Source organism: Ixodes scapularis, unplaced genomic scaffold (genome assembly GCF_016920785.2).
Source record: "Ixodes scapularis isolate PalLabHiFi unplaced genomic scaffold, ASM1692078v2 PGA_scaffold4__175_contigs__length_147842914, whole genome shotgun sequence".
NCBI lineage: Eukaryota > Metazoa > Arthropoda > Arachnida > Ixodida > Ixodidae > Ixodes > Ixodes scapularis.
In genome coordinates this window covers 65769121-65791813 of record NW_024609879.1, presented here as the reverse complement: position 1 = coordinate 65791813, position 22693 = coordinate 65769121, and the positions used below count along the sequence as shown (strand labels likewise).

At 41.4% G+C, this 22693-nt stretch overlaps 1 protein-coding gene across 1 annotated transcript in view; it reads right to left on the bottom strand.

Moving 5' to 3' along the window:
• Positions 1-22693, bottom strand: part of LOC8037272 (medium-chain acyl-CoA ligase ACSF2, mitochondrial-like) — an 86185-nt gene that overhangs the window by 31658 nt on the left and 31834 nt on the right. Inside the window, exons 6-12 of the mRNA XM_040216690.2 lie at positions 22272-22389; positions 20536-20631; positions 17722-17870; positions 16496-16587; positions 13865-13941; positions 13662-13769; positions 2531-2676 (exon numbers count right to left, since the gene is read on the bottom strand). Of these exons, the coding sequence (XP_040072624.2) occupies positions 2531-2676; positions 13662-13769; positions 13865-13941; positions 16496-16587; positions 17722-17870; positions 20536-20631; positions 22272-22389 (786 nt within the window). The remainder of the gene's footprint in view (positions 1-2530; positions 2677-13661; positions 13770-13864; positions 13942-16495; positions 16588-17721; positions 17871-20535; positions 20632-22271; positions 22390-22693) is intronic.

Below are 22693 nucleotides of genomic sequence, written 5' to 3'. Positions count from 1 at the left end.
TATCAAAGGCTTCCGAGAGGTCAAAAAAAAAAAAAAAAAACATGATTGCGATTACAAACAAAACTATTGTGTCCCGACTCATTTTGCAATAACAAAAAATCTGTGTTCTGAAAGTGAGAAAGAAAGCGGGGATAAGTTGTTCCAGCAGTAATAAGTGCCAAAGCCATTAAATGCGCCCCGAAAAGCGCCCTGAAGTGGACGAAATTCTGTCTTGAAGGGGATACAAAAGAAATTGAGTTCATCGGGGATGTAAGAACCTTCAAATATTATGAACCTGAAAACTCCAGTTCAGCTTTTGAAATGTCTTTGTCCTGATGACGTCTTCACAATGATGTGTGAGGAGACCTTGCTCTACTCGACTCGATGCCTTCCTCAAAGACCTCAATTAACATCAGTAGATGAACTGAAAAGGTTCGTCGGTGTGGTGCTCTATATGTCGATTATTCAGCTCCTAAGCACCCGCCGCTACTGGTGCTCTAGCACTAGACACGACAAGGTTTAAAGGTGATGGGCTTGAACCACTGGGAGACTCTGAAGCTGTTTCTCTACTTCAGCAATAACGATAAATTTGTACTTCCAGGTTAAGCTGGGCTTGACAAATTGCACAAGGTACGACTACTACTTGACATTTTACGTCAGCAGTTGAGCCAAGAACCAAGAGAAGAAAAGATTCGCATTGATGAACAGGCCGTGCCCTTCAAGGCACGTTGCTCGTTGATGCTCTACAACCCCAAGAAGCCACACCGCTGGGGCTACGGGGTACTTGTGCTGAGTGGAGTATCCGGCCTAGGGCATAATTTTGGAGTGTTCAGCGGTGCTCTGGACAATAAGCAGCTCCCAAGTGAATCTGACATGGGTGCAAGCAGCAGCGTGGTATCGAAGCTGGCCCATAATATCCCTAGGAACATTCACCACCAGCTGTACTTTGACAACTGGCTTACGCCCGTCGCTCTTCAAGTAGCTTTGGACAAAGCGGGAGTCCATTGTCTCGACACTGTGCGGCGAAATCGAGCGCCTGGCTGCACACTCCCGAAAGAAAGTGCAATAAAACAGAGAGGAGCTTATGATGGAAGATTGTGCGAGGTGGTTGAAGAAAACTTTCTGCAGTGGCATGGCGTGAAAACAAAACTTTCACTTTGCTGTCCACGTTTGCCGTTCATGATCCTGCTGGAGAAGTCAAGTGTTACTTCGCGATAGAGAAGACACACAGGATGGTGACCTCTCCTAGCCTTGTTCTTGTTAACAACATGGACATGAGCGTAGTAGAACTTCTAAGCCCGATGCTGGGATATCATCAGATCAAAATTCAATTAAAAAATTGGTATCCCCGCTTTTTGTTATTTTGCATATCATGGACCTGACACTGCTGAATGCCTGGCTTCTCTGGCGAAGAAAGGGAAACAGAAAGACATCGCAGCTTGAATTCAAGTCGTCTGTTGCAGAGCCACTCTACAAAGCAGGAAAGCCGCATCAGAGGAAGCGTGCTGGGTGACCCAGCTGTGAGCAGGACGAGCTCATCCAGGCCACCAAGAGGAGGTCCCCGATAGCATCACTGCCGGTAATTGATATCCGCCGAGACAATATTCACCTAATGCCCATCTTGCTAGAAGAACGACTGCGCTGCAAGGTGCCCTCCTGCGATCGCCTCACAAATGCCTCGTGCCACAAGTGCAACATTGCGCTCTGTTTCACCAGAGAGCTCTACTGCTTCAAGTATTTTTATAAAAAAGCTCAGCATCGCGACTCTCAGCACTATGGAGACACACCAATACGTCATATTCTTAATGTTTATGTGCAAAACTAACTAATTCTGTTGCAAAAAGAATTGTGTTTTTAAAGGAAAATTCGCATGCTTTAACCTTTGGACTAATAGTTAAGTTGAGTACCATTAAAAAAATATTTTTCTCGTTTTTATAAAATATACCTCTAACTGCATAGCGTATCATATGTCATACGTGACAGTATTGTGACAAAAGAGTGAGAACCATTAGGTCTTTGTAAAAACTAAGGTTTGTTTGGGTCTTGTAGTCTTTATAGATGTCGGCATGAAAGTTGAGGCGAAAATAAATATGCATGTGGTAAGGGGTTAATTAATTATTGCTCGCCTTTACTGCCCAAACAACGAGTAGGGCACATGTTCGTAATCTTATGAGTATATAGTTGAAACTAAGTGTAAAATTTTGCTTGCAGTTTAACTTGTCATGTTATGTAAGTTTGTTTTCAAAAGATTTACTACTGGGTCTTTTGTTCTGCTTTTAATTCATCAAAATATTAATGAAGAAAAATATGTGGATAAAACGCAACGCTCCGCAGTTTCACAAAGCCTTCAGCGTACCGGTAAATCTTGTTCAGGATTGGATATACGTTCTCCGCTGACAGCAGTTGCCTGGATTTGTTGGTTTGCGCTATCTTCTTCAGCAAGCAGTCTCTGGGAGCCGCGCAGTGCGAAATATCGGTATTCTGTGTTTAGTGTTGCGGTAGCTTTCACCCTAGCTGTCGCCGCTCCGACTGACGTTGCTGTCTTTCTTACCCTGTGTGGTACCAGTTGTCTCGGATGGCTTCATTTGTCTTGGCGTCATCGTTGAAGTAGCCCCTAAATACATGGGGGCCTCGGGTGCACAGCTCTCCCCTCGTGTTCACGGGAACAATCCTGCCTTCAGCGTCCACAACCTTCACCTGTAGCGATGGGAGGTGTCACGTTATTTATGACTTATCTTGAATGACTTAAGGCTCCGACGTTGTGCGCACATCGACTACTCCACTAAAGTGACTGCCGTTCCTAATAATTTAGTTAATATCAACTTCGCTGCTATTTCGATAAATAGTAGTTTACTTTAAACGCTTCTCCGAGTAACTCCTTCTCAAACTACAACAATATATTTTTTTAACCAAAAATATGTTCACTCATAAAAAAAAAAAAAAAAAAAAAAATTACAGGGCAAATAAATTTAGATGACTGCAATTCAGTTGATTCTTCGCAAAAAAGCAGGGAGGACACTAAATAAAAAAACATTAAACAATATATATATATATTTAAGCGCTTCTTTGTCTGCGCCTTTTTGGAAGCGGGCGGAGTTTCCGTCCACGTCAGTTGAAACCCGGCACAAAAGTGAAGGTGTGTTTCGGACGCTTTCAGTTGGTTCTGGCTATTCACAAAAAGAAGCTTCTCGGCGCCACACCTTCCCATTTTGAATTAGAGAAAACCAGCAGAAAGGGAAGAGAGCCAAGAGTATCCCGTCTACACCTTTCCGAAAAACGCTCCAAGGGCGTCGCCATGTTGCTGATGATGATACAGCTGGTGCGACTAGACTCTTCCCCCCCCCCCCCCCCCCCCCCCCAAATACGAACTAGAAAACATATGCCACTCTTTTAGACCATCGAAACCTGCTCAGGGCGATTTACGTCTATGTTTTGCGGTTTTGAATTCCAAGTTTTTCGACTTCTCTTGAAAATGTCCACTCTATTTTCCTCGTGTATGCTGTGTACCCTTTTTATGCTATCTTACAGTGTTACAAGTAAGGCTGGTACGTGCATGCCGCCTCAAGCGTCCCTACTCGACATTCAAAAGTAACAAAGATAAGAATGTCCAACGGCCCTCGATGCCATTTTACCTAGAGTGACAACCGTCCTCCCCGCCCCCAGAGATAATCCGTAAAGAAACATTCACAGGTTCGGCCAAAAATAGCTGTTCTGGTTGGGTCCGAAACGAACGAGCTGTGACCGTTCCTTTTCCTTCGTGCTTGTGTTGTTAAAAAAAAGGAGGCTCTCCCCCAGACATATCACTATACAAGGTCCTGTGCAGTTGTCTGTAGTTGGGATGTGAGTGTGGTCGACACGGTTGTGCTCTGCCATTTTTGACACGTGCTCACCGCGTGCACACCAAGTTTTTGAACAATGCTCAAGCCACTTACGTTTCACGCTCGAGTTGCCGGCGGGCTGCGCATTGTAGTTCTTGGACTTATGTTTGTTCGTCAATGATTCTGACGACATCTGTTGTATATACAAGTAGTAAAACGGCGTATCGCCATCCTATGCCTCTGCTCGGCTTTATCAACGTCCTGTGTCCACGCCGTACATGAGAGCTTCGACCGTCACCTACACCGCCTGAAACTTTTGGGTTTCCCTCCTTTTCTGGCGAGAGGAGCGGCTGAATCTATGCTCACGAAGATGAAAAATCCTGACACGGCAACTAGGAAAAAGTCCAAGCAAATTTGAAGTGCTGCCCTATGTACACAAGATCTCACAGAATCTGAAATGAGTACGAGCAAAATTCAACGTCGACTCTGTTTTCATGGCCCCCTGCAAACTGTCCAAGTTGTGCGCGATGTCAAACGAGATCAAACCTAGGAACGGACGGCCCTTGTGACACGAGGCATGCCAAGCAGTTTGTGCCTTGTGTCAAGGAATTCGTCTACGAGATCCCTTTAATCACGTGATATCACTGATGACGTCACGTGATGTCACTGATGACGTCGCACGTTAAGCCACTGATGACGCCATCACGTTGACGATGACGTCATCATGATGACCTCATCGTCATCGTCACGTGACCTCACAGGGGTTACGTGACACCACGGGGGTCACGTGACACCCGCGAGGTCACATGACCCCCGTGAGGCTACGGTGACGACACTCCAAGGGAGGAGTAGTAGACAGGACGAGGAGGTCAGGAAGAGAGACGAGGGGTCTACCTTCCCCTCAGTGCCCTTCCTTCCTCTTGCTCAAGAGCTGCGCTCTAATTCGGCGTTACAGCGAGTTGTTAACGGCTTTCATTTTTTTTTATGATTTATTTTGGTGACTCGTTTTGCAACGTTCTGCTAGTGCGGCTGTAGAACTTTCTTTTTCTTTTCACATTCTTTTTTCTTAAGCTTTTCTTTACTAGCATTTATCTCTGTAGAAAGAGAAAGAAGAGCTAGTGCTTGCGCGTGCCACTGTACGTGCGTGAAAGTTCTGTAAACCTTTGGTTGTTAGTCAGCTACTTGGTGTACCGTCCTTTTTGCGCTGTTTTTTATTATATCGTTCAACCAACCAGGCAGCAATCTATCTTGTTGAAGAAAGGTACCTCGTAAGTAACTCCCTTCTTTCTTATGAAAGTTAGCGGTCTTTTCCTTTGATATAGCTATAGTGTGATATTTACTCGACACAAATTAATATTAACGCCCTTACTCATTAGTCACTCAGGCTTGATGTTTTCTTTAGTAACATTTCCATGCTTTGCCCTCAGCTGCGCGCTGCATCGACCCACAAAAGTCACATTTATTTTGATTGACTGAGACAACGGACAAGAATATCGCTTATTTCGCGAACAATCGTCGGATTGCGTTTAGTGTATAGGATAATGCAGTTCTGAAATCTGAAACATGTAAATAATTCTCTTCTGGACATTGTATAAAAACATTCTACCTTGTCGTTGATACACGGAAGGAAGACTGCCAATACACTCAAATGTGCCTTCAACTTTTCCAGATTGCGACTCGTTTTGCTGTGTTTGGGAGTATTCTGCAGTGATCATGTGACTCTGGCGACCGCTAAAAAGCCGGAACCCTTTCCCGGTTGTATTCAGGAGGTCCGCTTGAACAAAAATGTTAGCATACGACAAAAGTCATTTTCCTCATGCAATGCCTATGCAAAATGGCCTCTAAGGAATTAATTCAAAATGTGTGGTCTTTCGTGCATAGAAATATGTCGTGTGGGAAAAATCAAGAAAGCACAAGTGCTAAAATATTGCTGTGCAAGCTCGCTATCACCAAGCAAAGTTCAACATGCCAGCTTACAACGATAGCAAGATTATCCAACGGATACGTTACATTCAATCCCATGCGCGTGTAAACCATTACTTAACGCAAAACTACTGCATGAAGTTCAAAAAAAAAATGAAAGAAAAACATATTATCCTTATTTGTAGCATGCCATAAGTATAGTGTTTCAATACGGGTAAGACAAATCAGAGCTTATCGTAAACATTAGGTCCCAGAAACGTATATTAAAAACAGACCAAGCGAACACAAGAACAAGTGGAAGAAGGGACACAGACACAGCGCTGACTCACGACTTACTCTCGTTTTCGTCTTCTTAAAACGCATTAACACAAGAAGACAAAGAACGGGAAAAAAAAGAAGAGTCCCCCGTGTAGGACATCATGTTGATGTCTTTTAAGTAGACGAAAAAGAGGAAGTCGTGAATCAGCGCTGTGTATGTGTCCCTTTTTCTACTTGTCAAAGTGTTTGTTTGCGATGTTTTAATTATATGTTTACTTTGCACCACCGAGTAGGTCACCCATTTCAGAAACGCAGCTGGAAACGTGACTCAAGCGCGGTCAACATTTGCCGGAAAGCTTTTGCAGAGTCTGTTTTCTCACTATTAAATTATCGCGCTCAAAATGCATACTCGCAATACAGTTCACGACACATATATAACATAAGAAAAAAACAAGTAAAAGGACGCGAAAATTACGCACGAAGCGACCTTCCTCCATCGCGCTGTGAGCCGACGCACCGACTGAGGAAAAGGTGCTACGATGTTAATCCTCCAGTTATTTTTTTTTCTCTACTTAGTTTTATTTTTATTTGGAAACAGGGTATGTTTTGGTGCACCCACAAGTAGCGTAACTATTTTCGTCAAAATTGTTGTAAACAATTCGCAGCAAGGAACAATTTTTAAGGCATATTTGTGTTTTCTTGGATGTAGACCATCGCGTGAGACTACTTAGGTCACGCGTGAAATTGAGCAAAAAAAGAAAAAGCCGTCAGCCCGGAAACCACTGCCACACGTACGGCGGCAAAGTTCGCTTTTTTTATATATAGATATATTTTTTTTTTAGTTGGTAGTATCTTTGGTAGTAGAGTATTCTAAAGCCCCGTGCTCTCGCCAGTTATTATGGGTTGTTTACCGTGTTTTTTTTGTAGTTTACTACTTTGGCAGAAAATTAAAAAAAAAGAAACAGGGGAAGTGGGATGCTTCAGGCCCACCATCTACGTATATAAATAACGAAAATTTCTTTCACACTCGCGTTTTGTTTATTATTATAAGTTTTTTTTCACACATTCGGTTTGGCACAAATCACCCATGCAGCTGAGGCGTCTTGTCCATAAAAAGTACTTGGGTAAGTAATCGAGAGGCAGTCTTGCACAATTCACTATAAGGACGGAAAGAAACAAGAGCTTCTGCGCGATGTTAGAAGTGCATAAATCGCGCTGGGGTTCAGGCAGCCTGGCCCTTCGAAGCGGTATATCTTCGTACAAGGGGACCTGGGTAACATCCAATTTCTGCTCTGCATACCTTGCTGCTTGCGTCACATATTTACAGCGTGAAAGCGTTTTGAGCCGAGGTTTATTTTTGGCCTTAGTTTCGTACAGTTCAATGTACGGTTTCTTGTCGTTCGAACCCCAAGTTTCCACTCGGTGCTTTAGCGGATCAGTTAGCCCAGTTTTAATATCGCAAAAAAAAAAAAAAGTGTTCGATTTTTTATGAAAACAGAGGAACTTATATTCGCCGGGAAATCCCAAATCCTGTTTTGGTTCCACCTTTGTATATTGGAAAAACATGTAGAGACTTTCGATTTGTTTTGAATTTTATCTGATGTAATAGCACAATAACTTCTTTCAACAATAATTATATAGGCCTATCAATGTTATATAGTATATCTCACACGCGTAATATTTCTGTTCATGGAGAATTCATTATAGGCACTGAATTTAAACTACTTGTTAAACGTCCTTAGTCTTGTCGGGCATATATGCCGAATTTGTTTTTTTTTCAGTTAGACCATTTGGCTGACTCTTGTGTCTTGTACTGGATTGATGATGTGTCTTAATTCCCTAGTAGCCTTAACAAAACTAGTGTGAAGTGAATTGGCTAACCTCCTCTAATCATCATTGTCCAGAAAAATAGTACTTGATTTTATACCAATGTTAATTTTTTTTTTTCAATTAATATATCGATGAGTTTTCTAATGTACCGTCGGTTTCTAAGCTTAATAGAATAATACAATTTTTTTTATTAGCCGTATTATGGCTGTTCATGTATTTCGTATGTTTTGAAATGAGTTTTTATAAAGCACATATTCCGGGTTTTGTCTATATTGTTTGGTCAATCATTTTCAATTGGGACAATATCGTTAATTTCTTTCACTAATATACAGATTTTCAGGTAGAACGTTTTGCCTTTTTACTTTTCTAAAGGAATGAGTGAAACTTGTCTAGTAGCACGCTGTAAGCCGCAATATAGTCGTGTGACACCAACAGGTTCCTGTAATATGCCTAAATTAGGTGGATAAATATTATGTATAGAACTGTTTTGAATCGCTCATTTATTATGACTCTCCATATGAGACTCACCCAATATCCCTAGAATGGAAGAGTAACGGTCAGTAACCCTTCCCCTTACCACTTCCATCAAAATTGTATGACTGCAGAGAGTGGTCGCTAAATGACATGAATTAGTAACTGTATCGTTGACCATACCAGAAGACAATGACGACAAATTGCGTACTTTCTTACTAAAACTCCTGTACCCATGTACAGCTTTCAATACAGACTCACCATTGGCCCCCGTAAATCATGTACCGGCCAAATAATACCGGTTTTAGGTGCACATACGAGTCTGCCGGTATCAGAAACTCGACTCCTCCACAAGTTTGCTCGACGCTCAAATGGATACTAGAAAATGAAAGCACTGTTTAAAAGACGCTACATGTGCATCCAAGCGGCCGGTATCCTCGTACTAGCGCCGGTAGCTTCATTAGGGTCACCGGTATCGCTTTCCGGTGGCCAATAATTATGTACAGATGGGCCGTACCGGCAGGCCTTTATAACATCTATTATAACGACACAGTTTTTGAAACATTCACCAAGAATTTTCTTTGCGAATATTTTATATTTAATGTGCATTTGCATCGGCTCCAAAAAATTCAAAAATACACAAGCTAAACAAAACCAGCGTATCTAAGTGTTTTACAGGAAAGCAACGAATCTAATCTCAGACAAACATGTAAACACCTGCCGAGAACGACGCAGCATTGGTAGGATGGATGGATGGACGCTAATGGCCATAACCTTTATAACGGGCAGTAGCTTGCGCCACCTAGCATAGAAACAACAAAAAAATACAATTCCTTCCCTCTCAAATCTAAGGTGATTCGCTTCCGCTCTGCATTTTCGGAGCTATTATCAGGCAGTGTAGAATGTCGCCAGGTTGACCTTTCGGGGATCGGGATAAAAAATTAAAAACATTACTCTTTGCCTACTATCGGCGAGAGAGTCGTTACTCTTCCTCTGGTCAAACCTAGTCGTCATTACGCCAACACCGGGCCCACTAGGAGAAAAATTTGGGGTATTTGACCGGAGCCACGCGGGCAGTAGTCAAAATTGTTCTCCGTCCCGCCTGTCCAGCTATGCACTACTCGTTTTTTTTTTCTTTTCAGTTTTAGCCTGAAGATTTCCACCAGTCTTCTAACCTCCTCGTTGTGACAGTAATCATTTTCTTCTCCGTGATTATATTATCACCAACAAAACCCAGCGCCCTAGCCAGAACTGTTACCCCTTCAGGGAGAGCAGGGCAAAAATCACGTGAACTTCGAAACAAAAAATGTAGCGTCTCGCTCTGAGTATGACTTATGGTACACAATCTGTCTATTCTGTTTTTAAGTTTCGCTCGATACATCTTTGTTTTTAACACTCAAATCCTCACCTGATACAACAAATAACATAGTTGTTTAAATTATCAAACACTATTTCCCTTTTTGTCTCTTGATTTTGTGCCCTGTATATTGTCAAAAGTTGAAGATTTTTGTACTTTTCGCCCAGATATCTTTTACGTTTTATTTGGATCACTTTATTTTTCACTGAGCTACTCTTCTCAGTCCATTTCCTAGTGTGCCGATAATTAAATGTCAACTTTAGGAGTCGGCTTGTCAGTTTTGTGTGAACTTTTCATGTATAAATGCTTACTTTCCGTGCCCACCAGGTGTAATTCATTTCGGTTAAACTTCCTTCGAATTTCAGTTTTCTAATTAACTCTGCTCTCAAAGATTAGCCCATATCCCCTGCAGTCCTTCCATAGGTGCGTTCCCACGCCCCCTAACTGCTAACTTGACCACGATGCTTTGTAGAATTACCAATCCTGAATGAACATCTCATCTCACTCACTGTACAAATTTCACACAAATAGTCCTGGTGCCATTACTGCTACAAATATACCATTGAAAACTCTTATATGTATTATAATTTCATAGTGCCAAGTGTTTCATAATAGATTTTTTTTCACTTTCCTATTCATATTGTTCGCGTTCACCTAGAGATATCTTTCCCTTAATAAGCCATACTTCCAGACATTTGTATTTTTCAACATGGACTATTAAAATGTCTTGTATGTTCAAGGGTTTCCCTTTTCGTTTCTGAGCTTCATTGTTCCAAACCGGTCACTTCTGAATCGCACGCCCAAGCTGTCCCTTTATCGTGACATATTCCAATAAGTTCCTATACTGCATAATTGGTATCTGCCACGAGTACTATGTTGCTTACATAAATTAGTCCTGAATTTATTCGCATTAGCTATTTTCCCCTTCAACATAGCTTACATCAAAACCTAAGTTGCTCAGCTCACAAACCTTCCATTCCACTTAGGTATATAATGAAGAGGAAGGGTGAGACTGGACAGTCCTGTCTGAGCCATCTTTTATTGCTGCTAGTTGAGTAGTTTCTGCTTCCCATGTTGTAGCTACCTTATTGTCTAAGAACACCTTTTAGAATAATCTGATGAAATTTGCATCAAAGTTATAACCGTTCAGCAATGAAGATAGCAATGATGGTCATAACACCTATAGAGTGATTTGGCTTTTTACTGTTATCTCTATATATAGTGCCACGAAGAATAGCTTATTTTGAAACCTTTTTTAATTTCAGAATTTATTTTGAAGCCCGCGCAGAGTTTGCGTTCATTCCATCGATTCCTTTAATGTTTGCTTTACTATCTGGAGGAGAAATTCGACTGAAACTTGTGTTACTCTTATTGAGTGGTGCGACTTGATGTTGTCTTAGCTTAATCTGCCTTGATACCGGGCGTCCGCGAGAAAACCGAACCCTGTTTTTCGCACCGCAAAAAATAAACTAGACACCGCGGAGAGCTCAAACTCAGCCTGAACGTACTTCCAGACGGCAGAGTAAGATGACAAAGTTTCAGCACCATCAGTGATGCCGCTTAGAAGCGATACGCGATTTCTTTTTAAATTTTTATAAACAAATGGCGCCCGACGGAGTTCTCGAGTACATGAAGCTCTATGGCGCCAGAAACTGAAAAAGGGAGGAAATTAACCCCATTTACCAATTTAAAATTCTAAAAAAAGTTTACAAAATTTTTGGATAAGACAAAGGTTAGTGCTGAAACTTTAGCATCTTGCTAAACGGCCGAGGCTTCGTTCTGACGGAGTTTAAGTTGTCCTTAATGTCTAGTTTATTTTTACGGTGCAAAAGACAAGGTTCGGTTTTCCCACGCTTTCATTTTGATTAGTTTGCAATCGTCAAGTGCGTTTCCTCCAATAATTGTTTGCTTAATTACACGTCGTAACTTTCCTTTGCTCGTTTTCCCCAGAGTTTTTGAGTGTCATTGGCATGACGTCTGGGCCTGTCGCTGTACCCGCTTGGTTTTCGGTTTGTGTCCTACGGTTTTTAATTTAGGCACACAGATATTTGTATTTAACTATTTCAGCTTCATTAGGTCTTCAGATAATACTAGATTATGTGCCGATTATTCTGGAAAACGTATGACGACAAATCAGTTTGAATTCTCAATTAGGTAGCTTGTATTTGTTTTTAAATTGGTGACATGACTGAAAGCCTTTCATTACCCAATGGCTACGATAGACACTCGGATGGAAAAGGTGTAAGTAAAGATCGTACTAATATTGTTCTTTTTAGAAAAACTTAAAGTAGATAAGCGTGTAAAATTTTCATCTGCGGCCCACCAGCACATCTGATAAATGCACAAAACGATTTGTCATAGAATTTTTTACATAATATATTTTCTCGGCCACGGCACTTCTGACCGGACGAGGGTTTTTTGGAACAAATAGAAACACGTAACGTTTTAGGGGGTTCTAGAGATATAGCGAGTAAATTTGATTGAAGTATAAAAGTTTGAAAAACTCCTCGAATGTTTCAATTCAATTCGCCGAAAATTTTACGCTTAGAAACTTCAAAACCGTTATATCTGCGTTACAGCTGAGAAACCATGCTGAAAGGTAGTCGGAGTACGGAATCATTTCGGTGTCATGCAGCATAGCAAAGATTATGGGAAGTAAGGTAGGGCTCTATTTGCAGAATTTCGGTTTTGATCAAAAGCGCGAACACCAGGTTCAGATAAACAATATAAAAAGCCAGTGTTTAATACTTTTCTTGTTTCGAGCTTTATTGCGCAATCTCGCCAAGGAGGAAGCTAAAATACAATTGTCCAAGAAGTGTTTTATGCACTGTAACAGTGACCAAAAAATAAAACACTGCCATCTAAAGGTGCAAGCACGCCCGCACGTTTGGCCCCGACAAGGGTATGTGTAACTCAATATTACAAACAATGAAACTACTTACTCAACTCAGTGTTCAAACCACTTGTCATAGAAATGAGTATTATATTTATGGTTTATTTGTGTGGCTGGTTTAGTAGTACAATATACCACCTCAGGACTGCAATTTATTTTTAATGCAACTGTTTTTTTTGGCATGTATTAATGAGCGGACAAAATTAAAGGAAACAATTTTTTTAAAGTGTTTTGACATGACTAGAAAACAAAATTTACAATATAGATTGGCTTATGAATACACTAGGTGAGTCATGAAGAGACACATCTTCAAGAATAAGGACACCCGGCGTTTAAGAGGGGTTTCGTAAAGTGTAGAGTTCTATTATAATGGAGAGTTTTAGATAAACCAATGAGAAAGCAAATATTTGTGCGGGTCAAAAATGGAAGGTTCGCCAATTTTTCTGGGAACGGTAAACGAAGCAAGAAAGCATGTTCACTCTGCCCGTTGTAGAACGTCAGCCACCATGATGATAGATACAATAACAAACATGAACACAAAAATGCGTTAATCTGGATGCCTTTGCAATTACCGTCCACAGAACTCTCCTCAAAAAGTGGCTGCCAGAAATCTCGCCACTAAATTTTGTCTCTCTTTGTTCCAAATTAACTTGGTGAAGCAAACGTTCCAGGGCCTGACTCCCAGAACTCCAGACAAAGACCTCTTTAAAGTAACATGATATCTTCTTGTCCCGTGCCCATTTTTTTTTAAATTTTCCTACGCGTTTTTTTTTTATTTTTATATTTTTTAAAGATTTCTTTTCACCATTTCAGAGTTACAAGAAAAACTCTGCTATATTTCGAGTGCAGACACATCTGTACTAATGTTTTTTAAGCGCGAGACACATGAAAGACGAAATTAGCCGGATACCTAGATTTTCCTGGACCTTGCCAAACTCGGACTGCCCTCGGACGCGTTGTACAAACCGTCGAACTTCTTGTCTCTAACGTGACACATCTATAAGGCAGGCTAGAGAGCGACCATTTATGTAATGGTTGATAGCTCAGTTAGAATATTCGAGTGAGTGTAGATGTCACTGCATATTACTGTTGATCCCTAGTTGAAAGCGAGCAGCGACCCGTGAGTACCGACCTCAACGTGCTCCAACGGTGTCCCGATTGTCCGAATCCAGCGATCTGTTGGCTCATCAGGGTTCGTGCTGCTGAACGCTGGACTGGTCTCGGCGCCACCATACATGATCTGAAAGGTCACATTATTGTAAAGTGTAACATGGCAATCCCATGAGACAGGAAAGCATGTCGTAATAGAGACTCGCTTCAGAATAGTTTACGTACGTATACAGCTTGGGCGTTCAGTCTTGTTCTTATTTTTTCCACAATGAGAGGATTACATAAAGACCCAGCCATGATTGCTGCGAAAAGAAATGACACACACCAAAGGATATTAAAAAAGCAATGGATAGAGGTAATATCAGGCAAGAAACAGGCAGAATGGCGTAAATACATAGTTAAAACAAAAAGACAAACAAGCTCGTAGCTACTCCAAGGAATCTGCAACCACAACCAATTCTTTAGGTATGAACCACATCCCAGTAGCGGTGGAATATGTTTCGCAGTTTCATTAGAGTATTGAGGCCAATTGCAGATTGCTGTAAGTCCCTACGAAGGAAACCTTGTGAATAAAAGCATCGTCGATGACTTCGATTTCAAAGAAAACTCTATTACATAAATTGTTTGACAAAACGTTCCGCATGGCACTCGAGCAAGCTAAATTAACGGCTTCCAGTGACGGTCATTTTATTGTATACAGGTTGGCATTTGCAAGTTTTAAATAAAACAGGTACAGTTTTCCTTTTGCGCCACTCAATGCTAGATTCCTATATAACTATGCAGGGAAACCTATTTTGACGTAGACGGGAGCAGCGCTTTAGACATTCATTAGACTTGTCCTCAAAGAGAGTCTGACCGAACAGTCCCCTCCAGTACCACTGTAAAGTCATGGTCATAACAAATAAGACGATCGGAGCACGTGCTGTCCTGAGCCTACAGAACCTTCTGGCGGAACGTGATGTTACTCCTCTAGAGAGATTTCAGGCTAATTCGGCCAATTCCATAACATACCCCAACATCCCAACTCCCGCGATCCCGAACGACCGCGCATAACACTGTGACCCCGTTAGATTCTGGATAAACCGCAACTCAGTAAGAGCGGTGTTGTCCTAGACGATTCTAAACTATGCCAGGAACGGGGACAGTTCCCCTTTGTTTTCCCCACAGAATGAACAGTTGCCATTCGTTTTCGTGTAAGGGGCACGCTTGACCCATTAAAGATGTATTCCTTGTTTCTCAATTATCTGTTATTTGTGACTATACGTCGCTGAGGCAAAGGTGCGTCAGTCTGTGCAGCTTCACGTAGCCCCACGCTGGTGTTAATTGCGGCAGCCATGCCACAATTTTAACGCAGAAGCAAGCAGCTGTGTAACTGTCAAATCACTCCCCCATTTTTGTTTAAGACTGTAAAGAAGCAAGCCTTTCCGACAAGTCCTGCGGCCGATGGAACATTCTGTTGATGAGGTGTTTCGCGCTTAAAGACCAAGATAGACGACTAAATGCCCGACGCGTCGTGTGAGACGTTGGAGAGATGGCCTTATGCTACCAGACGGCGGGCAATCACATAGTGACCTCCATTTGCTTGACGCAGCAATTGGCTGAATCGTGGACGGTGTAGACGACAATTTCTTATACTACGTTGTGTGTCCCATGATAAGTGCGATATCCTTGATATTGGTATCCAGATTACAAAATGGTCAATTTTAACTCGTAAGGGTTTCCTCCTCCCGTTCTTTGTTTCTCTTCCAGCCACAATGGTGTCTCCCCCTCTACGTTTTATACGCATGCGCGGGTCATGGGTTGTTCCGCGCTTGTGTCATTTGAAAACGGGTAGCGTGATTTGCAGTTGCTAACGGTGTGTATGCGTATGTCGCAGTTGGCTCTGGTCTAGAATGAAAGGCAGACGATTGCTGGATGTGCATCGGTCGTCTTTACGGTGCCTCGCAAAAGGGGAAAAAATATAAAACGGATCGAAGGGGATGCTGCTGAACAGAACCGGTGGCGCACTCAGGATGAAAGCGTTAGCCATGACAATGAGATATCGAAAAAGAAGAAAAATGTTTCAGTAGAGACAAAGAAGCAAGACGGGATTGTCGGATAAAAACACTACCAAAAAACCCTATATAACTTTTTACTATTTGCATTTGAAACTGAAACTTTGTTACTGGAACCTGACATCCAGATTGCAAACAAAGGATTGATTCTTAAAACGCGTAAATCCAGACCGAATCCAGATAGAATCAGATGAATTTGCTGATCCATAATCCCGATAGTGAAATTTCACTCTGGATTTTCGTTAGGGAATGAGACCCGATTTTGGGAATGAAGTTCATCTCACTTTAATCAGCACGATATGGTAGTTATAGTGAGCACATTGAGTGTGCTGCGAAGCACAACTAAAACGCAAAACGGGTTTTATTTTAACAATGCTATTGTTGTGGAGAGTTGCACTACAGGTTGGATTCAGCCCGGAATAAAAGCGCCAATGTGCAAAATTCAAAATTTAAGCAAATAATTGCACACCCATTTTGAAGTATAAACCACACGAGAATATTTGAGATACGAGAATTCCTAACGTGCTTTTAACAAGACCCTACTTGCAGTTTGCTTACATTAAACATGCTTTCTTCTCTTAAAGCGCGTGTAATAATTTTCGCAGTTCCAATTTTTGCATAATTCAAGCCAGATTTTCGCAGATGTGTTGGGGCTTTTTTGAGCGTGAATCTATCCAAAGTGATATGAAAAGAACGCATCGCACGCTTGTTGTCATCAATGCATTATGCGATAATGCGAGCCGAGTTATAGGCCATAGCAGAAACTATGCTGCTAGACCATTATTAGAGCAAAATTGCATACCTTTTCTAAGGGAAGAAACGTCGTATGCTCCTTCGTCAAACTCACGTATGATATCGGAGAATATGGTGGTTGAACCGGTTGCGATCGTGCATCTGGAATATCGAGCGTGCTTTTGGACATAGGCTTCCGATGCATGGACGATCAGGCTTAAATTTTAGGTTCATAAATGAGCTTTAGTGTGCGCTTGACAAACTTTGAATGGAAGCACAGGTGAACGCTGTAGTTATTTCATCACTGAGGATACTTGGCAAGGCATCCACAAATACACAGAACTTTAAAGCACCAAAAACTGAAATATTTTGTATAACTGTTGCGTCCGCTCGACATTGGAATTTGCATCCCCTGCGTGAAATTCCTTGACTTTGTCGAAGTTAGAGAAAAATGGATAGCCAAAACAGGTTATTCGCTTGGTTTGCGACCAATACCTGGGTAGGAAATATTTTCTTTTTTTTTTCTAAAGTACTACTCTGTAGATTCGAAAATGATCACACTTGCACAGAAAAAAAAAGAAATATTAGGGATTTGTTATTTTTGCACGAACTAATAAATGGCGGAGTTTTTTGCAAGGGCCTGTTAAGAGCCATAAGCATTCGTGTACCATCTCGTTTCTTGAGATATAATGAACTTTTTTTTTATCTTCTTAGACATTCAAACTTCTTGCCTCGCACAAGAATGGTGGACCTGTACAACAATCTTACGTAACCTGCTACATATGTCTTTGTGAGATTTAACGATTCTGAAAACGTAGTGGTAGCGGAAATGACATTGAAAATCTGAATTTCAATTTTGTCTTTCTTCTTTCATTATTGCACTGTTCGTATCGAATGTCTCGTGTCGAGTGTATTATGGTGTACCACCCGTAAGGCGTTTAGTTGTTTGGTGGACATCTTCAACGGAAGAATAAATAAACAAAATAAATAAGTAAAAAGAAGTTGTTCGCACAATTGTACATCACAACTGACACCGGAGGGGCGATTCTTTTCTTAACAAAAAATGACGTTCTAGAGTAGTTGTCTCAGTGTAATTCACGTCTAATTGCAGACTTCCTCAAAGTGAACCAGTAGAAAGATGTGAGCTAGATTGTCATAGTTAAAAATAAGTCGAGTGTTAAGAGCGTGTATTTGTAGTTTGGCTATTACCCCACTGTCACCTTGGGGTCATTGGTTTGTATTACCAAATAGGATAAACCGGGTAATAATCGAAAATATATTGAAGGATTGTGTAACCTGTGCTTGGTGATGGCTTCCAGGGTCGTTTTTGTTGAGAATCTAGCTCCCGGCATAAGTAGGGTGGAACCAAACATCGATGCACCCAACACGCCCAGTGTTCTGCCGAATCCGTAGATCAAATCTGCGTTCATGCATATGATTTCATGCTGCAAACAAGAATAATCGTATTTGTTTTTTTCGTGAAACAATTAAAGGTAAACACTTCATTTATGCACATCTTCCCAATTGTCCAAGCCTCGCAGATAAATCAAAGTGACCGATACTGTAAAATCAAACCTTGTATAAAACTGCGCCCGCACACTGAGATCGTAAAAGGCGTACAATAGATGGATAGGTTTTGTAATGCTTGAACGTGTGTAATTCTTGTCTATTTGGCGGATTGAAATTTAAAGTAAAAGCAAGAAACTCGTTTTCTCATTGCAAGTTACACCAGGATAGTTTCCCACGTGAAAGTAAGTACTCGTACATTCCTGAAATCATTTTCTCTTGATTTATAGAATTATAGCAAGGCCCTTTACGAACTTCAAACGTGTGACGTCAAAGAAAATAATTAGAGAATTTTATTTTTTATTGGACTTGAATAAGTAGGTTGGCAAGTGTTAAAAAAAAAGAAAAAAAAAACAACAGTAGCCTGTCGTGAAGACAGCGTGCATAAGTGTTCAAAACTATTCGGCACAATATTTGAATCGGATGTTTACTTCTATATTTGATGCAGAGCGCTACAAGTCATAAACATTAGAAGTTAACATAAATAGCTCGGCTTTAGCGACCAAGGAGCCGCTAGAGAGAACGCTTTTCGGTTGCGCTTTTCCGAAGAACTGGAGCGAAATATCTGATGACGGCAAGAAACGCATCTCGCCATCTAGTTTGTCTCAAATATAAGGTACTGTCGAGTTGCTACAATTCTTGACGACGCAGTTCGTATACTTAAAAGTATAAAATAAATAACACCGGAATGTCCACTTTTCAAAGGGCCGCAGGTTTATTCTTATACTAATGTATCATTCAAAATGAAATTCTGTGATATTAGCACGACGGCATCGCTCGGAAAGAAGATCGAAGTCAGCTCGTGCGCGGAAAATAGAACTAAATTTAAAATTTTTCTGGTTTGTTTGTTTTTTATAATAATAACAATATTTTTTTCGAACAAGGAGGGTTGATGTGTGCCATAAAGGCCGGAGGTCCGTACCAGTTCGCTTTTTTTGCGAAATAAAAATTTGTTGAAGTAACTCAATGAGCAGCTCATTTAGTTTCTGTGTGGCACGTCGTGTGCTATTTCCCTAACCCGTGCGACAATGTTGCAGGGTCAAAACCTGCTGAAGGGACTGCTTACTTGTGACAACGTTGATCCCCTGTTTTGAATATCTAAGTTTTTATGTATACGTTTTAATTCGGTCTCGCGTTTTGTGAACTCCTGTACCCTACGCTATCTCACTGCACATCTGCTAGAATATCGAGGTACATTTTGGCAAAGTGCAGATACCGAAATTCTACACTCTTGGATAATTCAGGGGATAAGAAGATGCGAATATTATCTCGAATAAAAATGTTCAGTTCCGCCATGCAAATTGGACGAGAGGTTTGAAGCGTGATAGTAAAACGGTTCGGCAGAGTGAAAAGCACTTTACAGCGTAGCTGCTTATAGCTAGGGTTCAGTGCATTTTTGGCGTGCGCCAGCAAAAACTCGGACGATATCTATGCTGCAACTGCCCTCTTTTTGTCGTCGTTTTAAGCGCTTCCGTGCTAGTTTCCTTTCCTTACCCGGGGGGCGGTCCCGTTGTGCGTGTCTAGTTTTCTCCGACTTCTCGGGCGGCGACAAAAAGGCACGCACATGTGTGTGCGCACCTTCCGTCACAATGACCACCGATCAAGAAAATAAATGTCTTCGTACCTTTGTTCAAAGTTCGGTGTCACGTCTGAGTCGTGTGCAAAACATCTTCGCTGCTCATCCAACCTCACAAAGTGGAATGGCTGACGATTTTTGACCAACGAACGGACGATATTTTCTCTCCTTTCGGTGCCCATATGTGCCCTTCCACTCTGTGGAATGGCTTTTACCGTAACACGGTATCAATGACTCCAAAATATTTCGAACTATAGAAAGACGAAAAGTATGTGCCACGTCGGCCGTGACGAGTATTGCTGAACTCAAGTGTTTAATAAATTGAACCCTCAGGGTAAATGAAATTTAAAAGAATATACAGGAAAGTGCAGAGTAAATTATCTTTTACACCTCAATCAATTTAAACGGGGGCTCTGAATTTCGAGCCAGCTATGAATTCGGCTATAGTCGCCACCAGTTAGATGAAACTTGCAATGGTTATATACACCTTTCCAAACATTATAACCCACACCATAAAACAATTTTCGTTTACATTTTGTGTACTGCCTAGAAAGTTAACATCGAACGAAAACAGCCCTACATGACTAGTGAATAGCGCCAAAATATATATCGCTTTCTATCATCAAAAACTGCGATAACGTGTTTGAATGACCGTCAACGCATCCTTAATTAAAACGTGTCAGATAACTAAAGATTGAAAAGTTCGGTTAGCTAGTCATAGGTAATTATATTTCTTACTCCTTCAGTTTGTACTTCGACCTCCGTCCAGGTTGCGAATGTTAGCACGAGGGAATCAAAACTTCATTTGAATTGTAATTGCCTATATTTTTTATAGTTTTTAACGGAACGCCTTGTATATGAATTGCCCGGAATCGCTAATTTCGTAAACTGCTTTTTTAGGTTTAATGTAGAACGTATAATATTTTGCTCAAGCTATTATTTCTACTGGATTAGGAAAAGTACGATACCTTTCGATGGTATCCGATACAGCGGCCCCCAATGTTGGCGTTGTTGACAACGTTGAAGTGACTCAGTCGGACCGGTTTCGGCAGCCCTGTTGTACCCTGAGTGCATAATAAATGCTGATAGTTTACAATACTGGCAACGTTTGAAAACAGGATGTTTGTGTTTTGCAATTAGTTTTTATACTCCATCAAGTCGTGTCTGATCAGAGCCGCAAGGTGTGCTTCTGAGTAGCTAAGTTTGTTAATAGCACCACACGCAGAAAATTAAAAAAAACAAAATGCCGATTTATTTATTATCTGTATATAGAAACTGTATTCTCAATATACCTTTACCTAATAAGATTGCATAAGGGATTATTATTAATATTGTTTATTATACCAGTGTTATCTGTAAACATGGTTACCGGCCAATAAGGCCTCAAATACCCGCCTAAATTTCGGCCGCCATTGCAGTTCCTGTATTTCACTTGCCACATTTTTATATCCTGGTGACCAAAAGCGGCAGGCCACGTGGATCTCGGGTGCTGCCTCAATAATGCCGCATTCGCACTAGAAGCGGATCCGCAAGCACGAAGCAGATCTGAGCGTTCTCAACCACAAAGCAACTGGGATCGAGCGTTTGGAGCGCGTTTTTGTCAGCCGCGCTTCGGGACCGATTTGCCCCAACCGCTTTCGCGAACCGCGAAGCGACAACCAATCGGAACGCGGCGCTGACGTGACGTTCGTGGCACTCGAAACATAATGGTATCTTTCGCTGGTGAAGCGTCCAAGGCGCTGTAGTCTTAGCGTTGCATCAGACAAACCGACAAAGAAACGTGATGCTCACGTTCGTCCTTGAATCTACCGCGAAAAGAGCCTATGTAGACTTTGCTTGTATGCGAAGTCGAGGGACCCGCAGGCGAGTTTTGCGGGTGCATGTCTCTTTTTTCGATGCCTGAACTCGTGATCCGTGCGAACACCCCGAAGCCTTTTAGGACCTGACCTTTCAGGACGCAGCAATGATTCCCACGATGTCACCTCGTGGAGCACCTTAAGGACCCAAGGACGGCGGGTGTACTGCACTGGCTAAATTCATAAACTACAACTTTGAGACATGCCGCAGCTGACTAACATTCTGGGTGTCTAAACAATCTACAACAAACTTACCAGGTTATAAAATTCATAACAGCGCTCCTGCAATGCTTCCATTCGCAGACGTGGGGAGCAGGAAGAGAGGGTGCTCCGATTTGCTTACCGCATCGAGATAAAATTGGAATGCTCAGTCTCACATTCGATAAAACGAACCCTCTGGGTTATGCCATCTAATTTATTTTTATAGACCGTTTTGTATATATGTGTCACGTTTCTATGCCTGCTCGACCCATTAAGACACTGCGATGTGCAATGTATACATAAATACTCATAAATAAATTAAAAAAGTAAAAAAAAAAACCGTTTCTTTTAGTTTGTGACGATAGCAACATATCTTTCGGCCGTTTTTGAGTTCTTTTTTTTTCTGGCATTCTCTTCAAGAGTGAATTTATAAAACCTGTAAACACCTCGCTCGATTTGACGGCAACATTTGTGATCAAATCGCTGTTCGAAGCAGGCAGTGGAACTCCCATGACCATTACTGCGAGGCCTCCATTTACTCTTCTGCTTCATCGAAAACATTGACATTGGTGTAGTTTTTGAATTTTTTTTTTTTTTGTGGGATGCTAATATTCCCAAGCTTAAAAGAATTACTTTCAAACACTTACTGAGGAAAACTGAATAAAAGCGTCTTGGTCGAACTGCACTTTGGCAGACAGAGATTTCATTGTGGCGTGGTCTTCAGCCGTTGATGAATTCATCAGGTCTTTGAAAGTAATACTGCCTCTGCGGGAGATGAATGTGTAGATTTAACGGCATTTACATGCTCTCGGAAAGTGTAGCTGCGCGCAGCACAGTCGTCACCATTTCTTTAGGCGCCAACCACTAGTCTGCTGACAATTACATCATTGTAGATGGCTTTTAATTCTTGCCATTAGGTACATTCTTAATGTAGCTAACACTGAAACAAATTCTTTTTGCGTAATGTAAATAAACATTCACAAAAGCAAACAAGCACAAGTACATTCCACATAAGAAGGATGTTTGAGTAGTGAGCCTTTCTCTAATAGAATTCTCCCAAGCGAACGGC